At 41.8% G+C, this 21669-nt stretch overlaps 1 protein-coding gene across 1 annotated transcript; it reads right to left on the bottom strand.

Annotated features, from left to right (window-relative positions):
* Window positions 1–2826: 2826 nt before the first annotated feature.
* Window positions 2827–19766, bottom strand: LOC122970523 (SNF-related serine/threonine-protein kinase-like). The gene is made up of 8 exons (XM_044336683.1): window positions 19499–19766; window positions 15640–16034; window positions 15033–15251; window positions 13142–13388; window positions 8719–8860; window positions 7537–7749; window positions 7137–7271; window positions 2827–5494 (listed from the first exon to the last, which is right to left on the bottom strand). Exons 2-8 carry the CDS (start codon window positions 15760–15762, stop codon window positions 4219–4221), a joined length of 2355 nt encoding a protein of 784 aa, XP_044192618.1. The 5' UTR covers window positions 15763–16034; window positions 19499–19766; the 3' UTR covers window positions 2827–4218.
* Window positions 19767–21669: the final 1903 nt, after the last annotated feature.

The raw sequence follows: 21669 nt of genomic DNA, 5'->3' as shown, positions 1-21669 counted from the left end.
TTTTTGTGTGTGTGTGTGTGTGTGTGTGTGTGCGCGTGCACTTCAGGGCTTTGTTCCTTACAGCAGTTTTATCAGCAGCTCCACTGACAGCCTGGTGGCAGGAGTTCAGCCTTAACATTCAGCTCTACTGACGGTCAGATTAAATGCTCTGTTGACAGACACATCCTTCAATCTGCAGATGAAACCACACAAAGACCATATCTTGTAAATACTGGGCCATATATACTATGAACATATTTCTCAGGAACTGAATACAGTAATGACTGGTGGCTGACCTGATTTTATTCAACATAACATATTCAAAATACTGTAATGTAATTGTATTGTTGGGTCTGGCATGTAAGAAAATATCTTGTTATTTTTGGCTTGATCCTTGCTCTACACTACAGTGATGACAGTGATTTAAAGCTAAACACTGATCAATATTTGCATGTGAACGGTGTCAAATGACTTCATGATGGCAGGCAGCTGCTGTTACCAAAAAAAAGTTAGAGATAGTGGTGACTGTGTGTTTGTTAGCTGGTTTTGACGTTTTTTTGCCTCCTAGTGGCCAAAAATTGATTCCTGCAGCTTTAAGTACAACTTTAATGTAATGTATAGAGTTATTTCCACTTTATCCTAATTTATATATTCTACATTTTGAAAGGGAAATATGGTAGTTTTTGTACCAATGCATTTACTTGACAGTTGTGGCTCTAAAATAGAGATTATTTGAGAATCTTATAAATGATGATGTATTGTTGTGAGTGGTTCAAATTAGCGTCACATAGACTAGCTAATGTTAAAATGCTGCTCGTAAATTGAAGCATCAGTGATAATCAAATGAATAATCTATTTAATATGTTTAGAACACGAAACAGAAATGTTAATCTTAGCCGAAAGCCGAAATATACATCAGAAACTAAAGTGTCTTTTGAGAAACATAGCATTTGTACTAATAATGTGTAATTCATCCTACCAATCATCAAAACTCTGAGCTGTGACTTTTCCATGGGCATCAATACATGTAACTCCTCATGTATATTGGGCACAAAGAGATTTGCAAATGGGACTAAGTGATAAATACTGCACTAAAAAATACTGGTCTTCATCCGTACAAATGACAGTAAAAGGATTAACTTTAACAGACCGTTACTGTTAATACATGCTGACCTGCCAGAACCAGATATTCAGCTGGCTGCTGTGAACGTGGTGTAGATGGTGTTTCTTTGTCAGTCTGACAGATTGATCCTCTGTGTATCACACAGCATCAGCTGTAAAAACTACAGAATCTAATTTGGACTAACAGGGTTGCCTACACCTTGTCATATGTTACATATTCTAGGTATTTGGTGTCTTGAAATGTATGAAGCAATAAAGAGAGCTGTACAGAGGGAGGCAGAGATGGATCAGATAGGAGAGATGTTTCTCGCTGCAGCGAAAGGATTGTGGTTAGATGGTAGGATCTGATTCCAGCACGTGCTTCGGTGCACACATGACATCGTCTCTCTGACACACTATCCTCAGTGGTCCATTCACTTTTTGAAACCCACATGACGACCTTGTCACCTGCTCGTTTGTCTGTGTGTTATCTTATACGGCTTATGTATTCCTCCTTGTTTGTGTGTAGCTGTCAGTGCACTTGCATCACTATGTCTGAGTGTGTGTGTTTGCATGTGTGCGTAAGTCTGTGGGTCACACGGGTTCATCTGTCAACCCCAGAGCTCATCTGGTCTGATCTGATTTTCTCCCAGCTGGCTGATGTGGAACAGTAGCCCAGATGTTGCGGAGATTACAACTCCCTGCAGTGTTTGGAAGGGGAGCTTCGAGACCATTCAGGAAAATAAACACAATGGGAGAATTTGTACAGCACACAGGCTCATTCTGCTCCATCAACTTTCCTCCACAGAGATAATCCCTGTTTTTTCTGCCTACAGATATCACAGATGACAAACAAAAACTCAGGTTTTGGGGCCATTGGCAACTTTACTGTTAATAGTAATTGTGTCTTCAACTGCTACCTGTTAGCATGTATGTTAAGCAGCAGCTAGCCATGTCAGCAGCTAAAAATGTCAAAATTAGAGTTTAATTAAAAGGTTAAAGGATATTTAACTAAGTCTGGAAATTTGGGCAAAATAAAGTTATGTAATTCATACCAAAAAAAATAAATAAAAAAGCTCCCCTGACTTTTCATCTAGTGCCATCATCTGGTCAAAATTTCAGTTTTTGCTTTTGGTTTATGCCTAATACATGAAATATTAATGACATTCCCATCAGCCTCGACAGTACTTTGTGTATAGTGCTAATTAGAAAATCTTAGCATGATAACAGACCAAACTAAGATAATAAACATGGTTAACATTATGCCTGCTAAATATTAGCATGTTGTCATTGTGACCATGTTGCCAATGCTAGTGTTAGCATTTAGCTCAATGCACCATTGAGTACAGCTAAGTACAACCTGACAGAGCTGCTAGCATGGCTATAGACTCTGTCTTGTTAGCCTAAAAATAGTCACATTTTAAGATATTCACGCCAAGAAAAATTCAACATTTACATTAGATAAACATATTTAACATGGGTGTAATTATAGAATGTAAACTCCTCTTCCCAAATTCCCCCTGGTCAGACATTACAGTAAGTGGCTATTCCTCTACTCTACAAAAGGTGAGATTTAATCTTTTTTCCCTCTGATTGCCTCATGGTGAACATTGTTAATATGACTGCAGATGTCTTTTCATGGTTCCTCAAATACCTCACCCTACTATAAAAGGTGGACTGGTAAAAGGAAATGGAGGTGCACATCAACTTTCATTCCACAAAAGAAACAGAGAAACAGCACCAGACTTCATTCATGTCCGTTTATTTTAATATATCTCTATCATATACATACAGTACAATATGCTCAAGACAGATTTTATGGCACATCCATTTTTGTTGTACATTTTGCAGTCGTTGGTATTGCTGTGAGGCTACAGTAAAGTGACCATTTGAATCTGTTACTTAGGTAGATACAGCAGGTGGATTGACCTCAGTGGGTAGGAGTAAGGTTGCTACAGCAAAAACACATGCACTGTCAAGTTATATATTCCACTAGGGGTGGGTCACACATCCAGTTACACAGACCGATACTTGAAGGGGCGGTGTTGTTATGTTCTATTGAAACCCCTTGGTTGTTTTCGTCTTGGAATACGCTACAACAGTGGCTACCGTGATCCTGGCAAGCTACGGGATGTACATGGTTTCGGTTCCACCCAGTATTCATTCACTTTTAATTTAGAGAGCTGCCGTTTCATGTATGATAAATTACTCTGTTTTTTTTTTTCAGCGTAGACATTAAATTTATTTCAGTGTTCTTTTCCAGCCTGCTAACAAAGCATTTCTAGCTCTGGGTTCAATCAAAACCTTGAATATCCAGTAGGAGTGAAGAACAATGGTGTATAAGGCTCTAGTATTCAGGTTTCTACTGCAATACAACTTTACCGTCAATACTACAGGTACAGAGTACTGCTAGGAGTCTTAGAGGTTATTCACATATGTACAAACTCTGCTGTGTAATTGCACAGACACCTGACAAGTGAGTGTGCATTTTCTTGCAGCACATGTTCAAGATAGAAAAATAAAACAGTGATAGACTACAAAATACCGTGTGCCACCATCATACTTAAGTGCTGCTGTCCACATAAGGTTTTCCCTCTTTTATTTGTCCTCATTTTAATGAAAACATAGTCATAACTTTCAGTCAGAATTAAAAAAGGATAAAATGATTGTCTCAAAAAATAATTTAAAAATTATGATAAAAAAACAGCATCAAAGTGCAACAAAAGACAATATGTAACAGGAGAATAAAACTCAGCTTTCCCTTTCATCAGCTTATCAGAGTGATGTAGGTGTGTGTGGATGTGCACGTTGTGTTCATACAGGATGTATGTATACATGATGTGAGCAAAAAATGTTACTGAGCACGTCCTATATCTGTTTCCATACTTAATGTCTCTTATTTAAACACACCAAAGAGCTAAAACTGACTTTTTGTGTCTCTAAATGTGCAAGGTTAGCATTTGAACTCCCAGTAATTCCACCATAAGTGTTAAACAAAAGAAAACAGCAATAAATGCAAAAGATTTGTGAACTCATGAGCCAATGGTGACAACTAAATAAAAAGCGCAATGAAGTGGGATGTATGGAAGAGTGGAGGAGTGTTGAGGTGCAGCAGCTCATGGAGTGGCTATCTGCACTCTAGATGACCTGGCAGCAGCTGTGGGGTGTAGGGGTGCAGAGCAGACCCTCCTTGGGGCTCCGGTGGATGTTGACGGACAGAGTCTTGTCGCTCAGAGGCATTTGCAGCACCCGGTTCTTCATGTTTCTGTGGTTCTCTCTGGCCAGGTCCAGCTCTCCCAACCTCAGCGTACCCGAGCAGGGACCCTCCAGCAGCGGGTCTGCCAGCGCATCTCCCAGCGGGGGCTGGTGGTGATAGAGGTTTCCCCTGGGTGAGGGGCCACCCAAGAGCGAGACCTTATCCAGGCTGCCAGTGGAGCCGCCCATGCACATCCTCCACATGGGACGGTCCTGAGTGTCCCCCCCAACACCACCTCCGCTGCCACCACCTCCTCCTCCTCCTCCCCCCGTCAGGTTGTGGAACTGAGAGCTCAGGCACAAGCTCATCAGCTTTAGGCTTTCCACCAGGCCGCTGGCAGCTTTGGCTGTGCCCTTGCCTTGGCCTGATCCAGGACTGGCACAGTTGGAGGGACTGCCCTGCCCTGCCTCTCTTTTCTCTCCATCCTCTTTTCTCCCTTCTCTTTCGTCCCCTTGTCCACCTACAGTTGCTGTGTCTGGTTTGTGGTGACTTTCTGTATCATCATCACTAGTCTCTGAGCTGGGGGTCAGTGTGGCAACAGGTGCTGTTAGACCGCCTGTTTTAGGTGATATGAGTGTTGATGGTGATGGTATTCTAGAGTTCAGATTGAGGCTGAGGCTGGGTTTGGGTGGGCCAAGTCCATGCAGCTCCCTCCTCTCCTCCTCTTCCTCATCCTCTTTCTCCTCCTCGTGGATCTGGTTAAGAACTGGAGCGCTCATACGGGATGTCAACCGATTACCAGATGAGGAGGCTTTGCAACGAAGCACCACTTGAGCAGGTAGTGTAGAGGGGTGCAAATATTTGCTCCCATCACCTTCTTCTTCCTCATCCTCTTCCACACTGAAAAGACTGGGACTCCGGGGTTTGCAAGGGCCCACTGAGGCCAGAGAGCCCAGCCTAAGGGGGTTGGAGTGTGGCTTTGCCAGAGGCCTGAGCCCCCTCTCCTGGTTCTGGTGTGCAGGCTGCTGGCTGGATGTTGGCACATGGTTCTCCTGACGCTGGCTGAGATCCAATAGAGCTGTTTTAGGCCTGGGGCCTTTGTGGAGGCTCTCAGCACTGCGGGCTGGGGACTGGGGCCCCCCGGGGTGGGAGATAGCGGGACCCCCCAAGCCATCACTGACATCCTGGTGAACATCCACTCTTGTGGGCCAGGACTGCCTGTGAAGGGTTAAACACACACAGAACACAAGGTTTAGTGGATTGACCAAAATCAGCTATACTGTATGTTTACTCTTGCGAAAAATACTTAAGTTATTTAGTTGAAGGCTGTCTTAAAGATATAGTATATAATAACATTTTGGGAAAGGAACTTTTTTGCTTTTCCCCCTACAGTTAAATGAGTAGATTGATATTACTCTGATGTCTGTGCGTCAAGTACGAAGCTGGAGTCAAGATGGGTTTAGCCTAGCTTAGCATAAAGACTGGAAGTAGGGGAAACAGTTAGCCTGTACAAAGTTAAAAGCTCACAGCTACCAACACCACTAAAGCTCACTAAATGACATGTTGTATTGCCAAGAAATAATTACAGTGCATAAAATTGTACACATCTATCTATGTATGGATTCAACAGAAAAGATATGTGTTAATTTGTAAGCCTTAGAGGTGGTGGTACATGTGTTTTTGAACTTTGGAGAGAGCCTGGCTAGCTTTCCCTGTTTCCCCTTGCCTCCAGTCTTTATGCTAAGCTAAGCTAATCACCTCCTGACTGCAACTCTATACTACCAAAGTGTAAAAACACTGTGTTTAGTATGAATTTGTGAGCTTTAGAGGTGCTGGTAGGCAGATTTTGTTACCTTCCAACAGAGCAAGGCAAGCTTTTTCCTCCTGTTTCCAGTCTTTGTGCTAATCTAAGCTAACTGGCTGCATCTAACTCTCATCAAGAAAGCGAATAAGCGTATTTCCCAGAATGTTGAATTATTCCTTCACTTGACAGAAACAGTCCCATGTTATTTCCTATTTTTAAATCCTACATTTGAACAAGGATATTAAATGAAGACACTGTTAGTATTCAATTCTTTTTGATTGGTTGAATTTAAGATCTATTCTTTGTTACAAGCAACTTCAGACTAATGAGATGGTCACATTACTTTTTTGTGTTCCAATATCTGTAAGCACATTATAAACATTTTAAGATCTGAACCAAAAAAGAGGTCTCGTGGTCCACTTTGAGGTCTTAGTGTTACAGAATGTGGAGCTGAAAAAAGTTATTTTATTCTGTCATCTTTACTTTAGCATCAGCCTCTTCACAGCTATCTGGTTGGCTGTTAGTCTCCCTGGGTAAAAGCTAACAATCACTGTGTCATAATTGCTTTTCACAACAACAGAGTGTTTATAATAGATCAATTTGAACATGTGGATCTGTTGTGTTGCATCATAACACCCATATTCATTGTGACAATGAACAATAGTGTTTACACTAGAAAGCCTTCACCTCACCTTCACAGCCTGATTTATGAATATTCACAAACTCAGTTCTAGGGAAAATAAAAGAGGTTTTTGATCTGCAGCCTCTGTTTTATTCTCAGTCTGTCCTTCGCTCTCTGGTGAAAAAAAAGGCTCCGTCTGTCCATCTGCTGTCAAACACATCTTTGGAGACTGACAGTGGGCAGCACTGCAGAGGCAGCACTCTGTCTATCTCAAGAAATGTCTGTGCGAGTGGGTGTTTGTGTGTGTGCTTGTATGCCTATCTAAGTGAGGACATTTTGGACAGACCTTCAAAGGGCTGTTTGAGGGATAAGATATGGTTAAGTTTAGAACTGGTTTAGGTTCAACTTTAGAGTAAGGGTGCGAGTGTGTGTACCTGAACTGGGCCTTGCTGGGACTGGGTGATCGTGTCTGGCTGTGTTGTTCCTTCTCTTGCTTGTCCCTCAGCATCCTCTCAGCCAGCAGAAAGTAGGTAGCTGTGATATGGTTGTACTGATTTGACTCCAGAGCCCTGAGAAGATGAAGAGAGAAACCGATTTGAATTCCAAAACACACACACTAAATCCAGACTTTGGAGGTGACAAGGTTTGAGATTTAATTTGACACGACAACAGCTCAGGATTGACTGCCAGCTGGTTGTTAATGGCAATTAAAGTGTTGATGACACTCAATTAAGCTTTAGTTGGACTGGTGAACTGTGGCAAATATCTGGAGATTACACAGAAAAGAATAGCTGCCCGCTAATTTATGCGAGTGTGTGAGACAGGGACACATACTCAGTTATGGTGTCTCGGTCTGCGATGGCCCCCAGCACCATGCGTTGGATGATGGAGCTGTGCTCGTCTTCTGACAAGCTGCGATGGGACACCAGAGGGGTGGACAGCTTGGTGGCCGGGGAGGGGTCGACACCTTGAAGCCATTCATGTCCCTCGATCTGCTCTAGGGTCGCTCGTTTCCTGGGGTCCCTCTGCAGCATATGGCCTATAAGACTGAAGGAAGTCACAGGGGAGATCAGTATTACAGAGGAACTACTGTGCAGAAACATCTAGTCAAAACTCTAGATATATTACATAAAAAGTAATATTTATCTCATATTTATACCTGCATGAGTATGAATGGATGTTACTAGCAGCTGAAGCTAATAAACTAAAGCAAGACTTCAGTACTCTGCTTGAGTTAATACTATGATCCATAAATGATGACCAAAACTACAAGCTCCAAATTATAATAAACGAGAATTATCCTTTAAAATCCATGAATGGCTGTTCAGTGCCCTCTACCTCCAACAGGAGTTTAAATATAACGCACAAAATATCACCTGTCTGCAGCTAAAATACAAGAATACCATGAATTTTATCAGTATTTCCCTTAAAAAACTCAGAATAGTCAAACTCTACCTGCAACATTATCCTCATAGTGACCTTTGGAAACAAGAATTGTGTTTTTGTAATTAGGCTAAGCTAGACGTACCAACTTCCCTGACTAAATCATTCACAGAAACAGGAAGAAATGCTATTTCCTCAAGGCCACATGGGCGAGCAATTTGTTTAAGGATGCAAACAAAGAACACATGAACTAGAATGTGTGTTCAAGTCAACATAACCAAATAAAGTCATGTCCAAAAACAATATATGTTTTCAAAGCTACAGCTATTTCAAATGTATTCAGCACCTATTTTGCTCTGCTCTGCTTTGACGCATCCTTAAACCCTCACAATGTTAAAAATAGAGGGCTGATTTTTAAGGGTGCATTAGATACACTTAACGCAGCACTGCATCTCTGGTGGAGCAGCTGACTGCAGCAGCGAGTGAAAGCAGGACAACGAGGAGCAGCAGAAGAGAGACCGCTCCTCTCTCTCCGCTCTGTCTTTTCTTCACACGTCTATAAACATGAAATATGCAGCACCTGCAGAGTACCCTGTCCATCTGTGCGGGGATGTGTGCGTGTGCGTTACTCACTCTCTGCATGCATGGGAGATGTGCGGAGGTACTGTGTATTTACAGTCCATGATCATAGTGAGCGTCTCGCTGTCGTTAGCCTCCTGGAAGGGGGGCTGACCACAGACCAGCATGAAGAGGATCACCCCCAGACTCCAGATATCTGCAGAGACAGTGACAGAGAGAGTTGTCTTTCAATACCAAAACTGTGAATCTTTCAAGGATGGTGAAAGAAAAGAGAGGAGACTAATAAAAATAAGGATTGACAGACAAACAAAGTGAAGCACGTATGTCCTTTCTGCTTAGTGACCTAGATAGAAAAAACAAACGTTGTCTCACCTCCTCCCCCCATTTGAAATGAAGCATGAATCATATTCGATCAGAGCCATTTCCATAAATATGTACTAGCTTAGGACACATCTGTCTAACCAAGGATGAGGCTCTGCACTGCTGCCTGCGGCCGGCATCATGCTCACACATACACACACGCATGCATGTGCTCCTACACAAACACACAGTCCCTTGGAAAGTGGGTTAACGTGTTCATCCCTCAAAGCTTCATACAAATGCTAATTTTATGGAACAGTTCTCTTAGTCCGATTAGCCATTTCAAAAGAGCAATGTTTTGCTCCAGGCTTTCACCACTGCTCCGGTCAGCTGGATGGTCCACTGACACACATTCTGCAGTAATATACTGTCTATGGAGGAGAGAGATAGCGATATGAAAGCATACAGTTTTTTAGGCAGTATGTAAACCACTTTTTCACAACCACTTTGGAAGGAGAGATACAAGATTTTGGGCTTTGCATGTAGCACAATATGAAGACAACGCAGAAAGAGAACAAAAAAGCAGTTAAATCATTTCTTCTTCTTCATGAGCAGCATGAATATCAGAAAAAGTCAAGTCAATTTGTAGTGTCTTTCTTCTTTTTTAAAGCTGCGTTAATTGATTTTTTTGATACTTGGGCACAACACACAAGCTGTAAACACAACACTGACATACTATATTATCACCTTGTAAAGTTTTTGTGGCAAATGTGTTAGCAAACAGTTGCCTATTTACACATCCAGCAGACATGGAGCAACATTAGCATTCATTTGGAGTCTTGTTTCTGGTACTTGCCAATTTAAGCCCAATATTCACTCTCCTTGTAGCTCTGTTTTGGTCTCCACCAACTCCTGAGAAAAATACCTGGCTCTTTAGCTGCTAAATGCTCCACTATGTTCACCAGCTAGTTGCTAACTGTGTCTGTTACCCATTTGGTGCTGCTCAGGCAGCATACGGCTAGTTTATCAGCATTTATTTTTAACTTCAAACAGCTGCCTCCTGTGGTTGGAAACAAGGTTGATGAGAGCCTTGAGAGCAAACCAAACAGTATAGTTACGAGCAGTAAAACCGAAACAATGAGCTGAAAACTGCTCTGTATAGCTGAGGGAACGGCAAAGTCGGTTGATAATTCTCTGTAGGTTCGTCACTACAAGCCATTCTGTTCACATCACACATACCCATTTGACTCATTATTAATATAAAAATATTTAGTAGTGCAGCTTTAAAGTACTAATCTCTAGGTTCCTTTGTATTTTTGTGGGCTTTTTTTAGTATTGTGTGCCTATTGCTGTGGATTTTTTGCACTACATTTTGCAGAGTGCACTAAAAACAGAAATGTAGCATGCCTCACTACCTGGGCGCCAGATGACTTTTTTCTCCAACAGCAAATGTATGAATTATTACCTGAACCGACCTTGTGCTCATATAACATACTGTATATATAACATCAGTTTTACAATATATTTCATGAAAGATTTATCCTACAAAAAAGGTGGTAAACTGAGCCTGAGTGGGTTTATTCTCCTTAACATCCTGAGTGATATGTCTTCAGTTTGCCAGGATACGCCAGTTTACTGTGGGGGGGGGTGGGGGGTGGGGAGTATTTATTGCTCTGAGGCTGTGAAGGAGCATCTCATACTGCTGATGGAGAGAGCAAACACTGCTGCAGTCCCCATCACCATCTTACCCCTAGCCAACGTATCCTAGCAACCGTGACCCTTCTCCCTCATTACTTGCGTCAGCGGTCCGCCAAACTTCCTTCCTCGATAACTTTATTTATAAACCAGATGGCTGACACATCTCTGGATAACACCGTTCACATCACTGCACATTAGCATCACCGGCGCTAACTATGCCGGCTACTTAGCAGTGACAGCTGGGAGTGTAAACATCCCTTTTCGCTGCCCTGCATTGCAATTTAACACCAATTGCTTCCCTGAGATAACCAACAACCATTTCCTTGTGTCTTGACACAGCTAACCTCCAGGCTGAGTGGGCCAAGTTCAGCATCCTGTCCTGCTAATCTCCATTGTGCATCATTGTATCTTTTTCTAAAAAAAATCTCCCCACTTGTGCATGTTCATTATCATGCACAGCTATTTCCTGAATTATGCATGTGCCCAGGATATGTTCTTTGTAATTGCTATTAGGTAAGTTAATTTTTTTGAAGTGCGGCTTGTGCTTCTTGAGCTGGAAGCAGAAATCTATATTTAACTTTCCATTTACTGAAGACAAAAAGGAGGGAGCCCACACACTGCATAACATCGAAAGGAAAAAAAAAGGAGGCAGGCATATTTTCATAGCCCTTATTAGTCCATAATCTGCTCTGAAAAATGCACAAACATGCCTGCAATGTGTTAAACCTTCAAATTTTCTGCAACAATAATATGTCATGTACTTTTGTTTGATTGTTCTGTCCTAAACTTTCTTTTTATTCACTTTCAACATTCTTTCTATTCATCAGAGGCTGGAGTCCCATTGGGAATGACAAGACAGATCACCAGTTCCTCATAGTGCCTTATGACTGTGCATTCACAAGTACCTGAACATGTGAGAGAGTGCTGAGGAAGTCAAATTTGTCTGCTAGGAAAAACACCTTGGATTAATAGATACAAGGAGCTTTTTTCTCTGGGTTTTTTTTTTTGCAGTTTGGAGTGTTCAGTTCCTGCTAATTGGCGCCTTCTGTACGCTCAGTAGGACTGAATACTGGTGCGACGTTATCTCTATTTTGGATCACTTTTCATCTCAAATTATTTTCAGCACTTCCTCAAAAGAGCAACAAACTCCAAACCGGCCCAACTTGCGCGAGCAGGGTGAGGACAGCCTCTTTATCTCTGCAATAAACCGGGCTCGTCGCCACCTGGCACGTCACCAGCAAAACTCAGCACCCTGCAGACCGTCGGCAGGTACTTTGGCAGCGATGTAATCCCAGGCCAGGTTACCTCAAAGCCATGAACGTCAGGAGTGCTGGCCTCCATTCAGCCCGTTCCACATCAAACTGCACTGCTGATAGAATCACACAATATTACATCCTGGCTGGATGGATAATCCCCACAATCAAAACATCCTCATCTCAGCTGAATGAACAATAGCGCACAGGCAGTATGAACATTGCACACACATGCGCTAAAAACGTCTGATTTATCATCTGGGTCAAGTGTTCAGACAGGTTTTTACAGGACAGTTGACCTCACATTTCTAGCCACTCACAACATCATACACAAAAACACACATAGAGTCAAATTACAATGACTTTTTATTACTCCGCTTTCAATATTCGGGACTAGCTCATCTGCTTGGCACAAAAGAGAGTGAGAAGGAGTGACAGAAGAAAATAGCCACTGCAAATCCACTCAAAAATAGAAAATGCTTTTCTCTTGCTTCTGCAGGGCTTTTTTTCCCCTCCCATGCTCTGACGCAGTGGCCTCTGGGTAGACACAGAGACTACTGATGCCTTTTCTCGCTCTGTCTGTTTTCCTCGTTTCTCTCTGCCCCTCTCTGCCACTTTTTTCTCCTCCTGCGTTTCTTCCCTCCCCCTTCCCCCCCGTTTTCCTCCAATCTGCACGCTTCTGTTTCATTTCTTTTCCATTACATTTTAATGTAATATCTAAGCCATGGCTCAGCAAGGTACCACTATTGATAGGAGCGATGGACAGGTGGTGACGATGGTGAGGAAACCTATTTCAGTCTAATCTGATAACAGATTTTATTATACACAGAAAGACTTTCAATCAAAATAAACTGCAATGCTGTGGATTATTTTAAAATCGAATCAGCCTGATTTCCAGCAACTGATTTCCAATATTAACCTCTGAACTTTGAGCAGCTCCTCTCCGTATATCAGCTGGCTGATAAAGCTGTCAGTGTGCCAAGTTGTCTGTACAGTCCATCCACAAGTACTGTAGGTTAAACAGCACAGTCAAAGTCTGTGTTCAGTAGGTCATATCAGCAGAGGGAGTGTGTGAATGCGAAAGCGTTAAGGCTGATATACAGTGGAGGACAGCGTGTACCATGCTCTGCTGATAATAACTACCTGACTTTGGTAAGTCAGCATAGATACTGTATATCCTCACTGCTTGCGCTAGAACTCGCTCTCTGTCAGTTCTTTAAACTTACCCACAGCAGGAGCGTCATACTCGTCCCCCAGCAGTATTTCAGGAGCAGAGTAGGCCAGCGAGCCGCAGGACGTGTTGAGCTTTTTCCCAGGCTGAAACCTGTTGCTGAAGCCGAAGTCGGTGAGCTTGACAACTCCCTGCTTCTCGAAGAACACCACGTTCTCCGGCTTCAGGTCCCTGTGCACCACATGTAGCCGGTGGCAGTAGGAGATGGCGTGGACAATCTGGGCGAAGTAACACTTGGCCACCTTGAGGAGGAGAGACAGAAATGGGATCAAGCAATAATAATGCATCTCAGAATTATAATTATGTCAGTTTGTGAGTTAGCAAGAGGGCAAACACAACAAGACACATAACCCCTCACCCTCATATTCACATCTATAGAAAATTTAGACTCTTCATTTGAATTACATGCGGTTGGACTGTGGGAGGAAACCCACATGAACATAAGAGAACATGCAAACTAAATAGTGCTGAACAACAACTACTGTATGTTCCACTGTAGCAAAGCCTTTATAGACACTTAAAAGCAATAGTTTGACGTTTTGAGAGATTTAGCCTCTTTCTTGCCCAGACTCAGGTGAGAAGATTAATACAACTCTCATGTCTTAAACAGGAAGCTACAGCTAGCAGACGATTAGCTTAGCTTAGCAATAAACACTGTAAGCAGGGAGAAACAGCTAGCCTGACTATCAACTTCTCATTTTTATGTGTTTTGGTGTATTTTTTGCCTTCGGACAAAGCCAGGCTAGCTGTTTCCCCATGCTAAGCGAAGCTAACCATTTTCTGACTCTAGCTCCAAACTTAACTTAGAAATAAGAATGGTATCGACCTTCTTATCTAACTCTGAACAATAAAGTGAATAAGCCTATTTCCCCAAATCCTCTATTCCTTCAAAGTCGCAAAAAATAAAAGAACTTTCAATTTCTCAACTTATCCTACACAGTATAACATACATCAAGCTAACAAAACATGCCCACTTTTATTTCTACATATTTTTTTATAGCAAAACCCAACTTTAACCCGCTTTTTGCCTCCGTCATTGTAAGTGTACATAAAAAGTCAACATAGAGAAGAGAGTTTGAGAACATCTCGTCCCTTTTCCCTCCTTATCTTGCAATGTAACAACTTTCAATATTACATAAGTACCACCATCACAGTTGCCTCCTGGTGTCTGGAATTTATTAACTTTGAAGACACTGTATGCACAATGCATCGGTGAGTTTCTAACTACCTTTGAATTGTCCTTCACTGCATTTCCACTAAAGAGACTCCACTAGAAATAAAGAAAAGAACTACCAAACCAGAGTTAAAGGACTAGTGTGTAGAATTTAGTGGCATCTAGCAGTGAGGTTGCAGATTGCAACCAACTAAACACCCCTCCCCCTCCAAGCGTGTAGGAGAACCTACAGTGGCCGCAAAACTCACGAAAAATGCAAAAGGTCTTCTCTAGAGCCAGTGTTAAGTTTGTCTGTTCTGGGCTACTGTAGAAACATGGCAGTGCAACATAATGGGCTCTGTGGAAGAGGACCCGGTCCCTATGTAGATATAGAGGGCTCATTTTAAACTAACGAAAAGACAACTATTCTTATTTTCAGGTGATTATACACCATTTAAAACATACATACTTATATTCCATCTGTGCCAATAGACACCTCTAAATCTTCCACACTGGTCCTTTAAACTCCAGTGATTCTGATCCATTGCCAGGAGAAATAATATTAATATGATATTTAATTGATCTCCTTTCTCTTCAAGTTCAAAGTCAGGTACAGCTATAAAAAAGCACATTATAAGATACTATCAAGGACACTTCTGCAGATCAGATAGACCTTCATCTGCCATGGAAAGACAGTCTATGCAAGTGAATGGCCACTCTACTGCCCACTCACCTCTTCACTGAGGCCTCCGTCGCGCTTCATGATGCAGTCGTACATGTCTCCTCCGTCTCCCAGCTCCAGGATGAGGTAGAGCTTGGTGGCAGTGTCAATGACCTCATAGAGGCGCACCACGTTGGGGTGCTGCACCAGCTTCATGCATCGCACTTCCTGGAAAAGGTGACCACGTGCCACTGGGTCCAGTTTAGTCTTATCTATCACCTTCACTGCAACCTGGAAGAGCAACGTTTGCATACAAGTTGTTGATACTTTTGGACTGAAAGTTCTAATTGCTGATGTGTAGCGCAGATACTAGAAATATTTTGATGATTATCAAGCAAAAACGTTACAAATATTTAGTGTTTTGTCATACCATCAAGTGATACTAGAACACACACAAAAGCCAAGATCAACACAATATGTTGGCAAATCAACGCACACTTTTACCCTTAGACACAAATCTCTACAAGTGTTCCTCTTAACCCTTTTTTTGTATGTCTGTCTCTAAGGGTGAGGCTGAAACCTTCAACAGTATGTTGACACTGACTGGTTAAATATGAATAAACTGTATCACTGGCATCAAAGCATTGCATTTGCACATACAAATTGTGGGCAGACGCACCTTTTCCCCAGTGAACACATGTCGGGCCAATTTAACCACAGCAAAGTGTCCCCGACCCAACGTCTTGTCCAGGTCGTACAGCCCGGCGATCTTCCCATCATGATGACGTTTGAGCCCCGCCATGGCTGCTGGTGAACGGGGAGGGAGGAGCTGCCTTCTGTCGCCCGCTGGTCGTCAGTTCTCCATCTCCTCCTGATTAGGTTGAAGTTAGTGGAGGTTTGTGTTGGTGGTAGTAGTTGGATTGTAGAGGGCTACAGAGGCTGATCCTGGACCAGCTGTGGGGCCTCTCACTAAAGTAGCTTCAGGGATTTGAAGCTGCAGCACAGTAACAGCAAATGCTCTCCGGGATTTGCACTAACTGCACTCCTTTCGCTTCAATCCCATCTTCTCATGATCTAAGGGGCAAAATGATACAAAAGAAAAGTAAATTAATCCATTAAAAATATAACAATGATGAATAAACTGAGCCAGTGCTTTGAGGAAATCCCTCTAAACCCTGAGTCATGAACCCGTCTGATGAACGGTTATCCTCCAGACTGCATTCTCTCACCATTACTGTTCTGGCACTGACTGGAGGAGGCCAAATGTTCTGCACACAATGTAATAACAATGAGAGTTGCAACTGCAGACAACTAGCAAAAATGACATGAGGGTGCATTTTAGCATGTCATGTAACAATTAAATTAGTAGTGATAGTGGAATCGAAGACTTTACGTTCTTCATTTGCTACTAAAACAAACAAAAAAACAAGACTAAGAACCTACACCCTGCTAGTGGCTCTGTGAGGCTGTACTTGGTGGTGTTTTGGAGCTAAATGCCAACATCAGTATGTTTAGCAGGTAATGTTAACTATGGTCAACATCTTAGTTTAGCATGTGGTAATCAGCAGATGGTAATTAGCACTAAATGCAAAGTACAGCTATATGGTTGATGGAAATGTCATTATTCTTGCAAGTTTTTGGTCATAAACCAAAGTATTCAACAAACCCGATGACGGCACTAGATTAACGGTCAAGGGTTCACCAAAGTTATTACAATTCATACTGAGGGGCGTGCCAAATTTGATGGCAATCCATCACATAGATATTGACAGACATTAGACATAGACATTTCACTAAAAAAAGTTCGTTACCTAAGGTGACGTCTTCAAATGTCTTGTTTGTCATACCAACAGTCCACAACCCAGATATTCAGTTTAACAGAGAAAAGCAGATAACACTCTCATCTGAGAACCTGGAACCAGAAAATACTGCATTTTTTTCTCCATTAAATGACTTCAATAGTTTGATTGCTAAAAGTGTTGCAGATTATTTTTCTGTCCATTCACTAATCATTTAATCAGGTAATTGTTTCTGTAGCTAATATCATTTACATATAAGCTTGCCCCATATTTCTCCTCTATGTTTTGAATGTTTTCATAGTCCATGGTCACACTATTTGATGTTTTTTGCCCCTAAGGCATGGCAAACTCTACTTTTCCAAACTAAGTCATCTCAAATACCACTGTGCTCACATGTCTGACCTCTCCTCTGTTCACCAGAGGCTACTGTCGTCATACAGTATGTTGCTTCACAGCCCTGGTTATGAAACAACGCCTCTAGGGAGGCATGGCATTCCTCTTCCAGGAATCTACCTGCGTGCCAAGAGCACGGAGGCGGCAAAAAACACACAATGTACAGGCAAAGAACATTCCTGCGCGGTTATCCTCGCCTAGGTGTGTCACCTGGATTCACAGAGATAACAGGAAGCCAAATAACTGTTGCCAGGGAACATGCCTATCAACATGACTACATATAGTAGGATTAAAAAAAAAAAAAAAGTCTCTAACCCAACCAGCAGTCTGTGGTTGCTCAAACGAAACTATGAAAGCCTAAAACGCTCTTTGGGGTTTTTATGTGCTCCTCAGTTGGAGGATTGTACTTGTGAGAAAAGAGTGAGTCATTTTTCTTATAATAGGAGGCTGACATCTCTATCTGCCTCTGCTCTGTCTCGCTCTCTCTCACACTCACACACACACAAATCTCAACTGCGCTGAACTCTTTGCCTCCCCGACACTGACAAAATGTAAGTGTTGATGTTTCAAAAAGCTGAAGCCATGAAAGGTGACACACACACACACACACACACACACACACACACACACACATTTGTGACTGCTTTCGTGTCACACACACACACACTCACTGGTCAGGCTGACAGTGCAGGTTCAGTGGGATCAGTGCAGGCTGTGGTGTGGTGATGAGCTGGTGTGTTTTGGCCTCACTTAAACCAGAGTATTAACGTTAACTCGCCAGTGAATGACTGATCTGCCAGTCTAAATCTAGACCTCTTACTTACCTCATGAGGGAGTGTGTGTAATCCTTTGATCAGTTTAAAGCTGGTGATGGATAAAAATACAAGTTGAGAAGATCCTAAAATGCACTTAGTGTGAGATACAGTTTGGTATTTTTGATGAAAAAGCCTGTCTTTCTGACATGTCAACATACTGTACCAATCCTGCATGCTTTGAGGTCAGTTGTATAACTGTTCAAGTTGCTGGCGGTGTATTGATTTACAAGGTATTAATGTGCATGTGTGCGCACAAAAGCATACCAACACACACATGAGGTCAAGGACCTGTTATTATAACTGTTCCACTCATATAAACTGTGAGATTAAAGATATCAACTGGGGGCTATCAGGTCTGGTTAACTGGAAAATCAGTTTCCTGGTGCATTTAAATATATCTATGTAAAAGATACCCAACTTAGTTCACAAACAAACCATTTTACACTGCAGATGTTTATCCATTAAAGATCAAATATCATATAGTACTTTAGGGTCAAATACTTGGTAGCCAGTTGTGCTATAATACATTGGTTCAACTTTTTTGGGTTGTGACCATTCAACACAAACCAATGTCTACCTGTGACCCCCAACCCATCACTGGTTAGACAGGTTTACCAGTTGTGTCCAGTTCAATGGATGACTGATTTTTTCCCCCCTCGTTTTATTTGAAACCATTTTTTAAAACTCCTAAAGTGATACCACAAAAAATTAAAGATTAGAGGAAAGTTTGAAAAAAGTGAACACAATTTTGAGTGGCAGGAATATGTTGTTTGTTGTTTTCTTGTCCTGTTGATAATCTCGGGACCCCTCAGATTTAATACTAAATACTGCAATGCACTGCAATAATGCATAGTAATACTATGCATAATACTGTACATATCTAGAGGAATATCATTGTGACACCAGAGGAGTTATGACTGTACCATAGAGACATAGTAGGTCCCTATAAAAATAACAGAAGGGGCACAACAGTGATTTTTTATGCACACTGTATATGTGCAGCCTTAAAGCGTGTTCTATACAGATAGAAAGATTTCTTCAGTAGTGTATGTTACACTACGGTGTTTTCTCCATATGTGGTTATTATAGGACTACCATAAAGACACCATGAAGAAGTCACTGTAAACTAACTACAGGGACACTTAAAGTGCCCATAGGGATGTCACAAATTCACTGCACTGTCAACTAACTGGAATATTAAAGGACTGTTATGTTCAAGCTGTTAACCTGTATCAGTAATATTTTTTACTGTATATGTGCTACTGCCCATATGGGACCCTCCAACCCCCCTCACCTGTCAACATGCCTGCTGGCTGCATCCACAATAACATGACAGCGCAGAGCAGCCTGCACCAGCAGCACACATATGAAAGCTGTGAAACACGGACAGCATGCGAAAAATGCGCCTCCAGGATGCGCACCATGGAAAAGTCCTCCATTGAAACCCAACTGGAGCCCGGCGAACTTGACACATATTACTATACGGGCCCGCACCGTCAGCCTGCATGCACTACCACACAGTCCTACTCACCACACAGGAATCTGAAGCAGCGCCAGCCGTCCTGTCCGTGCCGTTTAAAACTGCGGGACCCTGCGGGGCTCCGAGCGGTGAGCTGCGCTTTAACGAGGCTGAAATCCGACGCCGTTCACTCGGTACTGACTGACAGTGAACCGGACAGCGATTATTCCAGTGAGTCCCCGTGTGTATCTGTCACACAGTCCACTCAACCTTTCTGTTTCTCTCTCCCTCCCCCAGCTGCGTCAAGCACGCACAGTCAGCAGGCTAACAGGAAGTACATGACTTAGAGATTAATGTTTGTTGTGCATGGTCCTTGTTTAATAATAATAATAGTAGTAGTAGTAGTAGTAAAAGGCACTTATCAGTTTGATTAGTTTATGTACCAATGTACCTATTTTTTTAACAGCTTATCATTATTAAAATATGAATACTGTCTGATATGTGACACAGCTTTTAACAGAAAATGAATCTTGCTCTGGCCTGTGTGCTTAATTTGTGGTCATCTGTAAGACGTTGTTATTCAAATATAACATACTGTACTTTGGAAACATGCTATGAGAATAATTAACATGATTAAGTAAAGGAAATCACATTTTATTGGATACATTTATGTGTTTAAGATGATAATTAAAGTCTCCCTCCACTCAAAAATGTCTTTTGCTTTTTGTTCCTACAGTTGGATGTTTGAGCTTCACTGTGCAGAATGATGTATGTTAAAGAGTTTTGACACTTGAAGTCTGTCGTCACGTTAATCTGTTGAAAGTGGAAAGTTTCTCCTGTTAACTGACAATCCAATTTTAATGGGTGGGCCTATGAGCAGGATTTGTGACATCAGAACTAGTCTGGAGCCAATCGTGGTCCAGTATGCAATTTACATAAGTATGATGTAGAATCTTGAAGCCTCCAGTGCACAAACACCGAGATTGGACATTCATCAAGGAGAAATCTTGTGTCCAGTAGTTAAACTTTTGAAATGAACAATATTTGCTTATTCATATTCTATCATTTGTCATGAGGGAGAAGGAGCAGATGTAATTTTAAAGCTATAGTATGGGACTTTTACATATAAATGAATGTCTGTTACATTCAAGCCCTTGCCAAACGAGTTCACACAATGCTGATTAAGCCTATCACCGCCAGATAAATGCCTCTGTAATTCACAGTATAAATAGTTTTTAAATCTGGTGTCAGTGGTGACATTATCCACTGTTTTACAGCCGCAACAGTAGTGACAGAGTAGGCCACCCATGACGTAAGCACGTGTCGACAGTGTTTTTGTAATTACTCTCACTCCTAGAAGGGGGAGAAAAAAGTCCAGCATTCCATCTTTAAGAATTTTAAAATGGGATTTTGATATAAAAACATTAAAATACATATTTACATATATGTTAATTAGGTTAATACAGGCAAAGGAAATAACTTCAAAACATGTGAATAACAAACCACTTTAACTGTTTGAAGATCAATCTGTAAAGCAAAAATAGGAAATGGCCTTAATGTGTGTCTGTTTTTTCCCAAGATCGTTGAAAACATCAAGATCAATTCAACTTTTTACAATGTCCTACAGCAGCAGTTCTTAACCTGGGGTCCAAGCACCCCCAGGGGTCCATGAGGGGTTCCAGGAGGTCACCAGAAAAATGGGAAATATTTTAATTTCACTATTATTTCATTGACTAGACGTTAGCCCAGTGAGAGAATGTATAAGAATGATTACTGTGTTCATAGGTTTCACAGTCTTCATTGTTAATCTGCCGTTCTACAGTCTAGACAGTTATGGAATAGCTCAGTCTTATCAGATAGGGATCCCTGAGAGTACATCTTATCAAATACGGGTCCGCGGCCTGATGTGTATCTGTGTGGGGGTCCTTGACACCACAAAGGTTGACAACCACTGCCCTACAAGATATTTAATGTATTGAGCTTTTATTTTGAAGGAAATGTACACCGTTTTCCGGTGTCGTTATTTGTGAATGACAGCTCTATCATTACTGCGCACTGGTACCATTCATCTCTGACGTCAGAAGTACGCTCGCAGAAAAACGTGTTTATCAGGCACCACGAGAAAAACACAAAATATACTTTTGTCTTTTGACTGCTCTTTGCCTGACACGTGTTCATGTTTGAATCATAACTTGATGAATACAACATAAATGAGCTGCGAGGATAAAATGAGCATTTATTGG

Source organism: Thunnus albacares, chromosome 19 (genome assembly GCF_914725855.1).
Source record: "Thunnus albacares chromosome 19, fThuAlb1.1, whole genome shotgun sequence".
In the NCBI taxonomy this organism is placed as follows: domain Eukaryota; kingdom Metazoa; phylum Chordata; class Actinopteri; order Scombriformes; family Scombridae; genus Thunnus; species Thunnus albacares.
The sequence above is the reverse complement of the archived record's forward strand: the minus strand, read 5'-3'. Positions and strand labels throughout refer to the sequence as shown.

Excerpts from the sequence above, each read along its gene's own strand:
- LOC122970523 (XM_044336683.1), bottom strand. The coding sequence starts at position 15,762 with ATGGCGGGGCTCAAACGTCATCATGATGGGAAGATCGCCGGGCTGTAC. Across the intron at positions 13,389-15,032 it reads ACGGAGGCCTCAGTGAAGAG|GTGGCCAAGTGTTACTTCGC; the intron begins GTGAGTGGGCAG and ends CTCCTCCTCAAG. Across the intron at positions 8,861-13,141 it reads GTATGACGCTCCTGCTGTGG|ATATCTGGAGTCTGGGGGTG; the intron begins GTAAGTTTAAAG and ends CTGTCTCTGCAG.